This window comes from Solanum pennellii, chromosome 6 (genome assembly GCF_001406875.1).
Source record: "Solanum pennellii chromosome 6, SPENNV200".
Lineage (NCBI taxonomy): Eukaryota > Viridiplantae > Streptophyta > Magnoliopsida > Solanales > Solanaceae > Solanum > Solanum pennellii.
This window is the reverse complement of record NC_028642.1, coordinates 44,065,808-44,080,742: the sequence shown is the minus strand read 5'-3', so window position 1 is coordinate 44,080,742 and position 14,935 is coordinate 44,065,808. Positions and strand designations below refer to the sequence as shown.

At 29.6% G+C, this 14,935-nt stretch overlaps 2 protein-coding genes across 10 annotated transcripts in view; one reads left to right on the top strand and one right to left on the bottom strand.

Annotated features, from left to right (window-relative positions):
- LOC107023115 (N-(5'-phosphoribosyl)anthranilate isomerase 1, chloroplastic-like) overlaps window positions 1-3,981 on the top strand; it is a 7,407-nt gene extending 3,426 nt beyond the window's left edge. For 2 of the 9 annotated variants that reach the window (XM_015223678.2, XM_027917379.1), the window contains exons 2-5: window positions 1,903-1,959; window positions 2,526-2,896; window positions 2,975-3,138; window positions 3,532-3,981. In XM_015223678.2, coding sequence (XP_015079164.1) covers window positions 1,911-1,959; window positions 2,526-2,896; window positions 2,975-3,138; window positions 3,532-3,757 — 810 coding nt within the window. In that variant the 5' untranslated portion in view covers window positions 1,903-1,910 and the 3' untranslated portion in view covers window positions 3,758-3,981. Of the gene's footprint in view, window positions 1-1,005; window positions 1,087-1,894; window positions 1,960-2,525; window positions 3,139-3,531 lie in introns of those variants that run through there. The other 7 variants (XM_015223676.2, XM_015223677.2, NM_001323442.1 and 4 more) reach the window with 7 other exon arrangements.
- A 593-nt stretch (window positions 3,982-4,574) lies between these two features.
- LOC107023114 (omega-3 fatty acid desaturase, chloroplastic) lies at window positions 4,575-6,980 on the bottom strand. Its single transcript, XM_015223673.2, has 7 exons — window positions 6,116-6,980; window positions 5,975-6,041; window positions 5,800-5,892; window positions 5,533-5,718; window positions 5,374-5,454; window positions 5,062-5,199; window positions 4,575-4,983 (listed from the first exon to the last, which is right to left on the bottom strand). Exons 1-7 carry the CDS (start codon window positions 6,676-6,678, stop codon window positions 4,804-4,806), a joined length of 1,308 nt encoding a protein of 435 aa, XP_015079159.1. The 5' UTR covers window positions 6,679-6,980; the 3' UTR covers window positions 4,575-4,803.
- Between the last annotated feature and the right edge of the window lie 7,955 nt (window positions 6,981-14,935).

Genomic DNA, 14,935 nt, shown 5'->3' with positions numbered 1-14,935 from the left:
CCCCCCCCCCCACCACCAGTAAGCCGTTAATTATAAAATATTAATCCATTCACCAACTATATATCCAACCTTATTACCAATAAGCCAATTTTGTGGTTGGCTTATTGGTTACGGTTCAGTTTTGAACACTCCTGCCGGTAAGGAGGTGTGAGAGGTTGGATATAGTGGGGTGGAGGAGAGGCAGAGGCAGGTTAAAAAAATATTGGGGAGAGGCAATTAGGCAGGATATGACGCATCTTCAGTTAATCGAGGACATGACCTTAGATAAGAGGTTATGGAGGTCGTGGATAAGGTAGAAGGTTAGTATGTAACTGAGAGTTGTCGTATTACTTACCTATTCATGTCTTTGGTTGGGTGGACTTGGGAGTTTATAACTCCACGTCGGTCGTAGTATTAGCATATTCATGTTGTCTTTGGTTTTTTCTATGTGATATCATATGTGGTTTACTCTGTCTTAGGTGACTTCATCTTGCTGTTATAGTTATGGTTCCTTGCATATATGCTCCACACTTTTTCCTATTAGTTGTCATGCTTTTCGTTTAATTACTACTTTGATTTGCTTGAGCCGAGGGTCATTCAGAAACATCCTCTCTACCTCATAGAAGTGTGGTAAGTCTTGCATACACTCTATCTTTCCGGGCCCCACTTTGTGGGATTCCACTGGGTTTGTTGTTGTTTTTAACTTATTCTTATTATTACTAGCTCTTCTAAAACCCAAACCAAACTACTCTTTAGATTCTGAACAGACATACGGTATCATATGTTTATATTTATGTTGTACTCATTCTAGAATTTAATCATGTAGTGAAATACTCTGGATATCTCCATGATTTGTTGGTCAATGTTGCTTTCCAGCTTCTTGGATTTTAGTTGCTTGTTTGCGAATTGTCAGTTTTAAAAGGTTTCTTTGTTGACTAGCTAGCATAAGCTGACTAGTCTAGTTATTAGAATGTACTAGCAATTAGCAATTCCTCTGTTTGACCAGTTCCTTTATTTGATGAGTAGCAGGACTATTTCGCGGTATCTCTTCTCTCTCGAGTATCACGACAGTGGTAGAATAGAATTAGGAAGGAAGGATGCTCTCAGGTTCTTCTTTACTTATATTTTTCTTCATCCATCTTTATACATGCACCTTTTCTTATAGGCCAGAGCACCAAGAGTGTATCAGTTAATAGACAACTTCAAACTATCAAGTTATACATATTAGATAGTTCCTTTAGGACTGCAGTGTCTATTTCTAAGTTTCCTGTATTCTTTTTCCAGTTATTTTAGGGTAGTTACCATGGTTAGCACCACGACTAAAAAGTAGGACCGTGATCTATTTCAGTTTCTTTTTAATTGAATGTTTATGTATTTTCTGGTTCTTTTTACAGAATAGAGAACTTTCTACATAAGCTTTTTCTCTAAGTCATCTTCACATTTAGTTCCTTGTATTCCCCTGCTTTCCTTTCTGTAGCAAACTAGACATTGTCTTCATTGTGTTATCTGCCATTAGTCTTATTACAACTAACAATACAAGTGTCGTCTCATCCAGAGACTAATAGATTTCAGTTTAAAGAGATGTGGTGTGTTCCTCAGTGCAACATGCACCAGAAAAACAGTGTGCAAAAGATATTTGGATTTCTATCAAAATGCAATAATCACCCTGAAGGCTCTTCCTATTTTTATACAAACAAAGAAACAATTGTAAGCCCCAGTAGACGTGCCAGTATGATGTTTGCTTTTTTTAAGAGCTGTTATTCAGCAGCTAAAATTTGTTAAATAATCTCAGAGATCTACTTCTTTCAATTTCCAAGGTCCTGCTTGTTTAATGATTTGTTTGAGTGGCATAAGAGCACATAACATTGTGTCAGATTATGTCACTATTTACTCAAGTCTTAGCCATAGTTCTGTGTTTTTCAGTGTTCAACATGGGAGCTCAGCTTCAACCAAGAGTAATAGGCCTTCCCAGAAGTCAAGGTAAGTGAAAGTTTGGATTATATGGACATTCTTTGCACTTATAGTATCCCCACCCTAAAAGATAATTGTAAGAAAAAAACAAGAAGAAAGAGAGTAACAGTTTTTAAGAAATAATTTGTAGCTTCAGAAGATAATAAGTTGGGAATTTTGATAACTTGGGGTTCTCTTAAGAAAACACGTGATCTAAAGACCAATGAGAACACAAGTATTACTTATTCTATTTGTTCTTTTAATTTTTTCACACAAGAAAAAGAGAGAAGTCAACCAGGACTGGGATAGGAAGCTTACACCTGACAATTCTAGAGTTAAGCTTTGGATTTTGATTGCTTGCTTAGCCACTGTTTCATTTTCTCGATTTCGTTTTAATCTTACAGAGAAAAGTTTTCCTTTTTAACCTTCTCTTATTCTAATTCTTATCAACAATAAGTGGAACGATGCAAATTTGCAATTGATCGGCGTTTTAGAAGTAATGATTTTTCCTTGAGATTCTTTTAAAACATGTTCACAGATCTGGTGGTTAAAGTAGAATATATTAGAACTGATACATCCAAATCTTATTCTTACAGGTGTATTGGATGTAGAAGTATATTCTACAAATAGAGCACAACTGAGGACTTCCACCAGCAACAGATTTATGTGCACCTTAAATCAGTCAACAGGAGTCTCGGCTCAAGCAGCGCAAACAGAAAGTAGGACTTTAGTCAAAATGTGTGGAATTACATCAGCTAGAGATGCTGCTCTTGCAGCAGAAGCTGGAGCCAATTTTATTGGTATGATCATATGGCCCAACTCAAAGCGCTCTGTTTCACTTTCTACTGCAAAGGAAATCTCAAAGGTTGCGCGGGAATATGGAGCTCTTCCAGTTGGGGTGTTTGTAGATGATAATGCTGACACAATACTAAGGGCCTCTGATGCAGCAAACCTTGAATTGGTGCAGGTGAGGACTGTTATCTTTCACCATCTTGTATCTATTGTTTTCAATACTCAAAATCCACAACATGTTCAAATTGAGCAGCTTCATGGAAATGATTCTCGAGATGCTTTTCCAGTTTTAGTCAGGGAGAGACCTTTAGTATACGTACTTCATGCAGATGAAGAGGGAGGCCTTTTGAACTCTATCTCTAATGAGGAGTCTTCTCTAGTTGATTGGATTCTAGTGGATAGCGCGAAAGGTGGCAGGTACAGTTTTTACCTTATTGATATACCTACCATTGGCATGGCTGGTATTCTATCATACAGAGTCTCTTTTGGACTAAGCTTAATCCCACCCCATATGGAGCTAATATAATGCAATTCCATTTGAGTTAGTAGTATCAAACTCTTTTTTTGGATTTGTTCATGCCAAAGCAGACTTTTTTTAAAAAAAAAAAACTTAAGCAAGACCAAGCAACTGAGTCTAATGTGACAGGAATCAAATCACTAACAGTTGCATTGTAATGAGAGAAGAATAGCACTACTATTAGCAATGAGGACACTGACCATTTTAGAGGAGATGAATTCATGATAGCTACGGTTGAGCAAGTGTTGGACTGTAAATTATGAAATAAAATTTGTATTCACATACTTCTGCAGTGGCAAAGGGTTCAACTGGGCTCAGTTTAAGCTACCATCAATTAGAAGCAAACACGGGTGGCTCTTGGCCGGAGGAATCAACCCAGAGAATGTTTGTGAAGCTCTTTCTGCTCTTAAACCCAATGGAGTGGATGTCAGTAGCGGCATATGTGGACAAGACGGCATCAAAAAAGACGAATCGCGGATACAATCATTCATGAATGCAGTGAAATCTTTACACCTTTAGTTGATATTGAATAGCTACACTATTGAGGCAAGTTTCCTATTGCAGATTGTTAAATCAACTGCAAATGTTGGTGTAGATACCGTTTGTAATTGCTCTGCTGATTAGTGTAGGCTAAGACTAATAGCTCTCTCATGATACATCAGTTTTGTACTCTTATGAAAACATCAATTTCTTTGTAAGAGTGCTACTTCCTTGAACAACTAATAGAAAATATTTTCAAAACATTTTCCTTGCTGATATCGACTAAATTCTTTAAAAGGAACCCAATTAGGTAGATATCTGTCTTCTCATAATATTTTAGTAGAGGAATCCAAGTAGAATCGAAATTCTCTTAAGACCATAGCTTTCATATGTACCAAGGAAGTTCATCATAGCCCCAATCTAGACCACCAACATATCATAGTGTATTTCTTGCTAATTTAGAATTGTTTGGGTCATAAAAATATAATTACTATACTAAATCCTTGTTTGATATCTCATGACACATCAAATATTACTACGTCAACTTCCTTACAGAAGTGAAACACATTACTTGTTTTATTAAGACGTCAACTTCCTTACAGAAGTGAAACACATGACTTGTTTGACAAAGAGTGGATACTGACTACAATGATAACAACCACATGTAATAGACTCTTCAACGTGTAAAATGTTTAAGTTGATTATTATTGAATGTGATGGTTGTTTCTTCCCTCTATAACCACACCCATGTCTTCTTCTTTTTTCCCCTTGCGTGTCAAAAATAACTTTTACCTTCATAACTAATGTTAGCGGATCCATGCACAGCAGAAAAAACAACAGAAGATGAAGATGAAGATGGTGGGAACTGAAGTATATTTTTTATAAATAAAACATTTCAGAATCCAGAATACAAATAATATACTTTCTTGGCCAACCCAACAGAAGGTCCTGAAGACAATAATTGAAACTATATGCCTTCCCCATCTTCTAACTTTACTTTGTGCTCAACTAGTAGTGCTTAATACAACCAACTTGAATGGCCATAGATAGTGTTAGTGAAAAAATAATCAGCTAACAGGATTTTGCTATTTCTTAGACCCATAAAGGTTGGGATCAGTTTCATAATATACTACATTCCCTGTGTCACTCACAAAGTGATCCTCCTTCATGCTTCTTATCAGATATCCCAACAAGTAAAATGGTAGAGGCCCTGACTTCTTTGGCTCCTTATAATATTTCCCTAACACTGGTTTAGCAGCTTCAGTCTGCAAAACAATCCATGTTATTAAGACACCAATAGAAACAAACTATTGAAAGCAACTTAAAATGTATGTCATACTTACTGCTTCTACCAAATGATAGTGTGGGATTTGAGGGAAGAGATGATGTATCACATGAGTCCCTATGTCATGGTGGATGTTGTTAATCCATCCATAGTCACGATCAAGTGTTGTAAGCCCTCCTCTCAGATAACTCCATTCCTGTTTCATACATACATGTCACCTCCCAACTTTTTTATGTCTTCATAAAAAAAATAGGAGTAACTAACAACTAAATGCTTATATCCCAAGGCAAGTGATTTATACAAGACATGATTAGACACATCTAAAATACACAAACACATTAAACATATTTCATTTGGCATTCTAGCTTACCTCTCCTCTGTACCAAGGAACTTTATCTTCATGGCCATGGTGATGCAAATAGGTAACTAAATCCAGCCATATGACAAAGCCCTACATGTTGAATTGAATTCAGTTAATAAAATGAGTCAAGTAACAACAAAACAAGGCAAGGTTGGAAATTGGACTAACCCAATAGGGGATGCCATAAAGCTTAAGCATTTGAAGAGGACCCATGACAAAGGACAATCCTACAAGCAATGCAGCCATTGCCGTCCAGCAGACAGTTGAAGTGATCACATCTTTCTTCTCACTTGCCACAAACAAATCACTGTTTGGATCAAAGTGAGAACCTTTCTTTCCCGGACTTCTACCCCACTGTGGTAATGATTATTATGAGTTATACAAGTTACATCAAATTTTGTTATTGTCATTGGATATAGACTAGTAACAACTCACCAGATAGAAAGGATATGCCAGCAAGGGAAAGGGTAGAGTGAACCTAAATTTCTTTGTGATATCATCCAAACTATTGTAAAGCTTCTCAGATAACTGGGAAAAAATAAAAAGGTAATATAGAGGCGAAAAATAGTTTGTTTGAGAAGTGGAATGAATATACATCAAACAAACTTACAGGATGCCATGATTCATCATTCTCAACATGTCCATGGTTCTGATGATGAGTTCTGTGGCTTATTCTCCTGAAATATATGATCAATCAATCAAAAATAAAATTCGATTTTGAACAAATAAAATTCCTCAAAACAAAACTAACCATCCATGATAAGGAACAAGAATTGAAGAATGAAGAATATGTCCAGCAACGCTATTCAAGCTATGGTTATTTGAAAAGCTTCCATGTCCACAATCATGACCTAGAACAAAGAGAGCCCAAAACATTGTACTCTGAGCAAACCAATAAAGAGGCCAAACAAGCCAATTGTTGAAATAAGCAGCAGCAGCCGCCAGCCCAAACACAATAGCTACATCTCTAACAACATAACTCATGGATGTCCATGGATTTTTGACCCAACAATGCTTAGGGATAGCTGCCTTAATATCAGAAAGCTTAAAAGGGGGTGGTGCTCCTGGGTCAAAAAACTCATCCCCATTGTTTGTTGTTTGTTCCTCTTCTTCTCCGGCAATTTGGATCCTAAGCGGTGCACTTACCCTCAATGCCCAACAATTCCGATCTGTTCGTATAGGTGAAGGTGAAATTCTTCTCAAATTCAAACTGGTGGCGGAAACAGAAACGGAAGAAGAAAAACCTATTGTAGGCTTTGGGTATATTTTTGGTAGTGGTCTAAGACCACATTCTGATAGAACCCAACTTGCCATTTTAGTTAGGGAGAAGAAGAGAGATAAAAAAAAAGAGAGATGTTGGGTTAGGTGAAGTGTGAATGTAGATAGATAGATAATATAAAGAGTTTGAAATTGAAATTATACTATATTTTCTCTTTTAAAGGGTAAGAAGATGTGTGTCTCTCCTTATTCCACAGAGAGGCACAGAAATCTCAACTTGTGTTTCTTGTTGATTGTCTTGTTACTCTTATCTCTTCATACTTGCAAATTGTCGTTGTTGTTTGTTATAGTTATATAGTAGTAGTGATACTAATATTTTAGGTTCACGTCCACCTACATCTCTCATTCTTCTTTCTTTCTTATTCACATCTCCGCCCAATATTTCTTTTTTTTAAAAAAAAAAAAAATAATAAGAACGTGATTGTTATGCAAATACAACAATTGACTTTTTTCTCTTTCACTATTTAATTTTGCTTTACTTTTTTCTCTTCCACCATTTAATTTTGCTTTTATTAATAATATAAATCTGAAAATTGTGTTGTATATATATATTAAATTTTATATTTAAAATAATATATTTTGAAATTGAACATTTTAATATAAATTATACATATTTTGCGTGATGATAATGGTTATCCATTAGGAGTTTAGAGTTCAAATTCTAAATGTAACAATACTATTTTTATTTTATTTTGATAATTCCACGTCATTATTTTAGACCCTCTTGATTAAAAAAAAGTTTTGGCTACGATCAAATTCCTAGTGATCACTATAAATAATACCATGAGGAGTTTATCAAAACCTTAATTTATTTAATATGTTCTCATAAACCAAATGAGCAGTGGGGACCACATTTCTAACAAAAATTGGGAAAAGAAGTGTCAGCAGTCAAAAACGCGTGGAGGTGAAAAAGAGAAGGGATACGTGGGCAGAATTGGCTTTCTCATAGTAAAGCGGTAAAAATTCAGACAATTCACAGCCATGTGGTGTACATGCAAAAGACAATATACAGCCAATAGCTATACATGCAAATATAAATGATACGAGTAAAATTTTAAAAATATTTGATACTATTAAATAGAGAGTGAGGAAGTATACTTGTAAATACACTTGGTCAAACTTCATTAATGAATTTATAATTAATGTTATGATCTGCTCTGTTGAAAATAAAGATAAAATAGAGTAAAAATATTGATGTAGATAGCATTTTAGGTCAAACAAAATAGGCGGAGGATTTAATTCCCATCGTTAAAATGCATTTTGAACTCTTTTCCGTTAATAGATAAAAATAATAAACCTTATTATTAGTAAATATAAGTCATAAATATGAACAATTATGCGTAATTGTATATCTAATGTGTATAAGAATGTATATAGGTAAACTTGTTTTGTTTGATGGATAGAAATAATTAAATAGTGATGAGTTCTTTTATATCTTTGTTTGATTATATAAGCCATTCCACAATTTAAATCATAATGATGAATTAAGTAATTTCAAAATAGTTAATTACAGGATAACTAATCTCTCTAATGAAGTTTAATCCAAACTTATTCTCTTTATTTTAGGCATAATTATTCAGCACAAAACCTACTAGTTCAATTACTTGATATACACATTGAGTAGTCCTACTAAAAGATAAAACACTATTAATTAATTAAATAGTAAGATCCTCTTCTTCTTTTTTTGGTTTTATAAGAGTAATTTTGATTAACTTTTTGAGTAAGGACAATCGTAAATTGCCTGTTTTATAGAAAAATTTTCACATTTTTCTAAAATTCAAAATCTAATAGATAATAATTTTTGTGTTTCGAATTCATTTAAACATATAAATACCCTTTCCCTTTCAAATTAACTGATCGTGTCTTCCAATTGCTTCATTTTCATTAACAGTACCAGTATCAATCTTCGAACTTTTTCGGGACATCCAATCCATATTAATCGAAATATGAAAATATAATATTGAGTGATGAACTTAAGAGAAAATATAAAAATGATGCAAGTGACGAAATGATGAAATATGAAAGGAAGAGAGAAGAACAATGGTTAAACTCTCTCTCGCGGCCAATTGAATTTGGTATAATTGAGTGTAATTACTATATATCCTGTTTAGTTGGATGGGTAATTATTTGGTCAGCAAGTAATTGACGTAATTGACAGAGATAATCATATTTTTCAGTTCAAAAGGAGAGGTTGCGAATTGCTGGTAATTACATGGTGTAATTACTAGTTGATTATTTTTTGATTTCTTATTTTTTTTATTTCTATTTTTATTTTTTTGTTTTAATATTTATATTTTTATTATTTTAAGTTCATTTTTTATTATTATTCTAAAATATTTAAAAAATAATAATTTTTATTATATATTACTAGATTTGAACTTCTTCTCGTGATTCTATTATTTGTATGATCTATTTCTTTATGTCATATTTATTTTCTCATTAATATAGTATTTTTATTAGTATTTAAAATTTTTAAATTAAAATAGAATTTATTGTTACGTAAGATTATAGAGTTTCGTTTTTTTTTAAATAAAAATTTTATCATATATATATGTTATATTGAAATTTGTGATAAGAGTAGTATGTTAAATTTTTTTGTTTTGAATATATAAATTATGTTATATTTTTCAGTTTCATTTGTTTTAGTAATATTGAATTTACATTGCAAGTTGTTTTTTAATTAGACTTCATAGATTATCCTTTTATCAATATTTTAATAATTTATGAAATTTTATTAATATATTAATCTTTTTATCAAACATGCATTTGATAATGTTCATAGAAACTTTATACTTTTAATTTTTATAATCAGTTCAATTGTGTTTTTTCATAATATTAATTAAGAACATATATTTATTAATTAATAAATTTTCAAAAAAATAATATACATCTTAAATATTCAATTTAACTTTATTTGTAAAGTTTCTTGTTTATTTAGTATAAATTTTAAATAATTAATTATTATTTTTAATTTATGAATTATAATTGTGTATTCAAACAAGATATGTAATTATATTGTGATATTTAAATAAGAGGTGTAATTACAATATAATTTATATTGAGACAACCAAGCAAATCAACTTAATTAAAAAGTTATATTATTACTAACCTAGTAATTACACTAATTCTAATTACCAATGACTTTTCAAACAGGCCCTCAATAAATACTGCATAGGAAATAATGAAATTTAGAAATGGGTGAATTGTTGGAAAGGTAAAAAGCTTTTACTCTGCATACACATAGATCGAATAAAAAAGAACTAAAATAAATAAGACTCCGTCCCTTTATTTTAAAAATGATACATATATTAAAATATTAATAATTAATATAAAGAAATTATAATTTTATCTTTATTAATTATGATTTAAAAATAATGAATAAAAATTTGAAAATTTTCAAGAAATTTAAATAAGTGTATAACAGAAAAAGAAAATTATCCTTTCTTGATTTGTCAAAATAAATAAATAAATGAAGACAACTAAAAAAAAAAATATAAACAAATAAATAGAAAGAGAGAATATTTGACAAGGCAGAAAAGTGTGTATTAAAAACTCTAATGAAGAGATAAATAAGATACATAATCCCAAGAAAATCGAAATTAAATAATTAAATTTAAAAAAAAAGTTAATTAATGCTATGTGGTAATCTATAAACTACATTCATAATTAAATAAAACTATATGCATAGTAAGTAATATATTTCCATAATTTTCACTATTTTCTATTGTAGAGGTATTGACAAAATTAGGAAAAAATTCTTTTGGTCAAAAAAATTTAGTCATAATTGGCCAGAATGGTAAAAGTATATTTTCACTCTATAAACTAGTTTATTTTTGGATATTTTTGTCTTTTAATTCAAATATTGAATATAGTCTTCAATTATATTTACAATGTATTGAAAATGATTGATGAGATTAATTATTTATAATTTCATAGTTAAACATTAAAAATGAACCTTAAAATTCACCAAACAAAACATAAGTTTCACTCACTCTTCTCTCTTGAAATTTTCAAGATCTAAAAAAAAATTATTTAAAATGTAAGCATAATAATAAAAAATTAGTAGAAAACTATATCTCTTTTTTCGTTTAAAATATCCTCCTTTTTGCTTATTTTTTTTAGTTTAATTATTTTCCATTTCTTATTTTTTAATGATAAAAAAAGAAAATTTAAAAAGTATAAAATAAGAGTAAAGTGTAGATGATTTATTTTAGTTTATAATTTATAGTGTAGAAAAGATAAATTATAACTAAATTTAAATATTAAAAAATTATATTTATAATATTCAAAATTAAAAATCTAAAATTGATCAGTTGGCAAAACAATTACTCCTATTCATTTAAAGGAGTTGTTGTTATGTATCAAATTTATAGAAAGAAGTTAAATGATAAAATTATATATATCTGATTATACTTAGAATGTATGTGAGCGAAATATCAAGAAAACTGAAATTACAATAATTTTTATCCTATTATGTAATTGTCTTCCTATCCTCGATCGTATATGAATCATATCATATACAAATAAAGACTCATTCAAATTAATTTTTTCTTATTTGAGTATAAGAGACGTATACAAATATTTTTTGGATAGAAATGTTGTTGTCGCTTCATTGAAAAATTATAATAATACAGAACGGATATAGAAATTAAAGTTCTTTATCATTTCAAAATAAAATTTTATAAAAAAAATTAAAAGAAAAACATCTTCATATAATTATCCGATATTAATGACAACACAAATCTGTTAAGCATGAACTGTTAAAATTTATAACATATATATTTTTCTTTATTAGTATTATTTGTTGTTTTATTAAAAAAATATTTGTTATAAAATGATATGTTAAAATATATTAAGTTTACATAGTTATTGTCATAATATTAATATTATTTTTTCCTCAAATTAATACTTTTTTGAAACTAATTATGAATCTTTAAAATTAAGTAATTTTATTGTAGTTATATATAAATAAACTTAGATTAAATTTTAAATGATTTTTTAAATATAATGTAAAATAATTTAATAATAACAGTCAAAACTCAAAACATTCCATTTCATATGTATCAATCCTAGATAACAGACCAAAGACCCAAGCATTAATATTGTAGTCTTGTGCTCCTCTGTATGCCATTTTGATGATTTGAGAATCATTATAATCTGTTACTAATATGAGCTCTAATTAGGTAATTGTAGTAATTATTATGTTTTAAAAAATTAAGCTATGAATAAAATTAAAAATATAATTTGAAATATTTCAATAACGACAATCAAAAAACTCAAAACACTTCAGAATTAATTGATGTACACATTGTTAAAATACTTAAAATCATATGGTTCATAAGCGATAATCCTATTTACAATAAAAGATAGTTACACATAATGTTGTAGTTTTGCACATTTTCTAATTATTATGTTTTGAAAGATTAAACTACGTATTTAAATAATTAAGTGATATCCCTAGTTAACAACAAGCTAAGAGTATTTCAAAAAAAAAAAAGCTAAGATTAATTTCAAGAGTAAATAAATTACGAATAATATTGACGTTAAATTATATTCAAGAGGAAAATGTTGATGTTAAATTATTTATAATTAAAATAAATATTTGAGTTATATTTTAGTAACAAATATAAATAATTATTTACAATGTATCAAATCGATATAATATAAGAGATAGAAAATGATCAGACGCCTTTGTTTTTACGTAAGTATTTTCAATTTATACTATAAAATCAAATAATAAAATCAAGAATAAGAGTATGAAAGTAAAAAGAAAATTAATTTTCGTGGTACCTAAATTTTTATTTTACTATTTTTTCCACTTTACAACATTTGTATATTTTATTCAAAATCCATGTAATTTTTGTCGCTTTATAAGTTATTCAATATTTTCTCAATTTATTTTAGGAGAATAAAGTTACGGGAATCTAGAATTGTACTGAAAATTGCAAAGATTTTTTGAAAAATCAAATTCTTTCTTTAATTGTATTTTTCCTTTATTTTAAACTAAAACGTTAGTATAGTCTTTATACATTTCTGATCAAATTTCGGACACATTTTTCTGATTGTTTAGCATAAGGATAAGTCAAAATAATTAGTTTACTTTTAGGAGGCAATTTGTATAGTTTTCCCAGATCTGGACCACTATGTTGCAATTAATATTTATGAGCTGTATTATGATAAAATTGTTGGCTTGAGAGTGTGTATCTCTATTTTAATGGTCCGCCTACATAATACATACAATTGTAGCAAAGGCACTTGTGATTTGTGAACGAGAAGAGGCATAGTTTTGTGATGAAAACAAACTACATGTGGTTTGGATGGTTATGGCATGTTATTTTATAATATATCGTATTATATTATATTATTTTAATTTAATGAATATGTAGTGTTTAGATATATTATATTGTTCTTTGTTTTATATAATATTATACATTCATAATTTGGATAATAAATTTATAAAAAAATAAAATAAAAATGAGTTTATTTGTAATTATCTAAATATAAATTTAAACAATACGATACACAAGGCTGACTCAATAACATTGGCCTAAAGCGAAACTTAAGAAAGGAGTCCCAATATTTAATTATTTTCAGCACATATACTTTAATTTAAAATCTACTTTTCTAACTATTTTAGATGTGAAATCATTAGGTACTGTTTTATAATCCATTTGTTTTAATAATTCCTTTACAAATGATAATAGAGATAATTCATTTGATCTCTCTTTAGACATTGCTAATCTTAAAGAAGATTTAATCAATTTTAATTTTGAAAAAACTTTTTCCAGATAAGGCAACGATTAAAAGATCAAGTCTTTTTATTTGATTAATATTTCCATTAGATCATTATCTTCTACTTGTGTTATTTTTCTTTACAATTTTAGTTCAAAAAATAAATTTAAATCATCAATATCATAATAAATATTACGTGTTAAAGAAAGTTCAAGGTTAAGACAATATCTTTTAAATTCTCATCATCTAGTGATCTCAATAATTTATTACTAAATAAGAAATTAAAAATATTTTCATATGCTTCAATTGTTGGGTACTTGGATATGTAGCAAGAATTAATGGGAAATGGAGGGAAGATGAAAAGAGAGGACCTTGAAAAGTTTGGGAACTTGAATAGTTAGAAATTTGAAAAGTCCTCTTATGCTTTAATGAAAAAGTATTTCTTACTCATCGGCGGTGGAAAGAAAAAGATGAGAGTTTAAATATAGAAACACTCCTATTAATTATTAAAAGAATTGGAAAGAGGGACTACCCCTCGCGCCGTCATCGTCGCTCGACTTCGGCTTCGGATTTGGCTTGGCTTTGGAAAATGATTGAGAGATTATTTTTTGGACAAAATTTATTTAAATTATTTGTTTAATTATTAATTTAATTAAATTAAATTAAATGGCCAAAACGTTTTCAATAATTTAGTTGAAATTAATCGAAACGTTTCAATTTTTTAGTTGAATAACCCGACCGAAAAGGTTGCAAACTTTCATTAACGGTCGTGCGGATTCTGAAAGGGTTGCAACCTTTCGAAACCTGTTCCTCTTGCCTATAAATATTATTTACTCTTCAGAATTTTTTCTTACGATTTTTTTTTAATTTTCTTCTTCTTCATCTGCACAAAAGTTTCTTCGTGTACTTTACTGCTGTTGAGTGGTCCGCTGACACCAGAGTTTCTTATATCTATACTCTGGTGATTGAGATCATTTTATCTGGGAGGACATATTTCAAATCAAACTTCGGGTACTAGAGGGGAATAATTTTCTTAAAGAGATACTGTAAATTCAGTGGACTTGATCTTTTTCTTGTTAAAACTTTTTTCAGATTATGGTACGTTACATTTTAGTTTTTTATGAATTAATTTCTGTTCATCTTTCGTACTGATCCAATAAACTATGGTTACTTCGTGTTTTTGCAAAGTTCTGTCAGAATCAGCAATTTTATTTTTTCAAACACAGATTGACAACGATCTTAAGGAAATTATTTATTTTATATTAATTTGTGTTTCTGGTGGAGACAAAAATCTTTGTGATTTTATACTTATTGAAGTCTGCAATTATAAGTTATTGCTTACTAAGACTATATCGATTTTTGTTTATCAGAAATGACAAACAAAAATGTTACAATGGTTGTTGCTGCACAACTTCGAACTGTTGTACCACAAGCAGAGAAATCGGATAAATTCACGGTGTCAAAGGATGGCAGCAACAGGTATTTTTTTCTGGCTTACCACTCTTGGTCTGCAGAAATTTACCAGCGAAGAAACTTCAGTTCCTGCTGCTGATATGTCAGA

Coding starts and splice junctions, on each gene's coding strand:
- LOC107023114 (XM_015223673.2), bottom strand. CDS start 6,678: ATGGCAAGTTGGGTTCTATCAGAATGTGGTCTTAGACCACTACCAAAA. Junction 5,719..5,799: donor TGGCATATCCTTTCTATCTG/GTGAGTTGTTAC, acceptor TCATTACCACAG/TGGGGTAGAAGTCCGGGAAA. Junction 5,200..5,373: donor TTCCTTGGTACAGAGGAGAG/GTAAGCTAGAAT, acceptor TGTATGAAACAG/GAATGGAGTTATCTGAGAGG.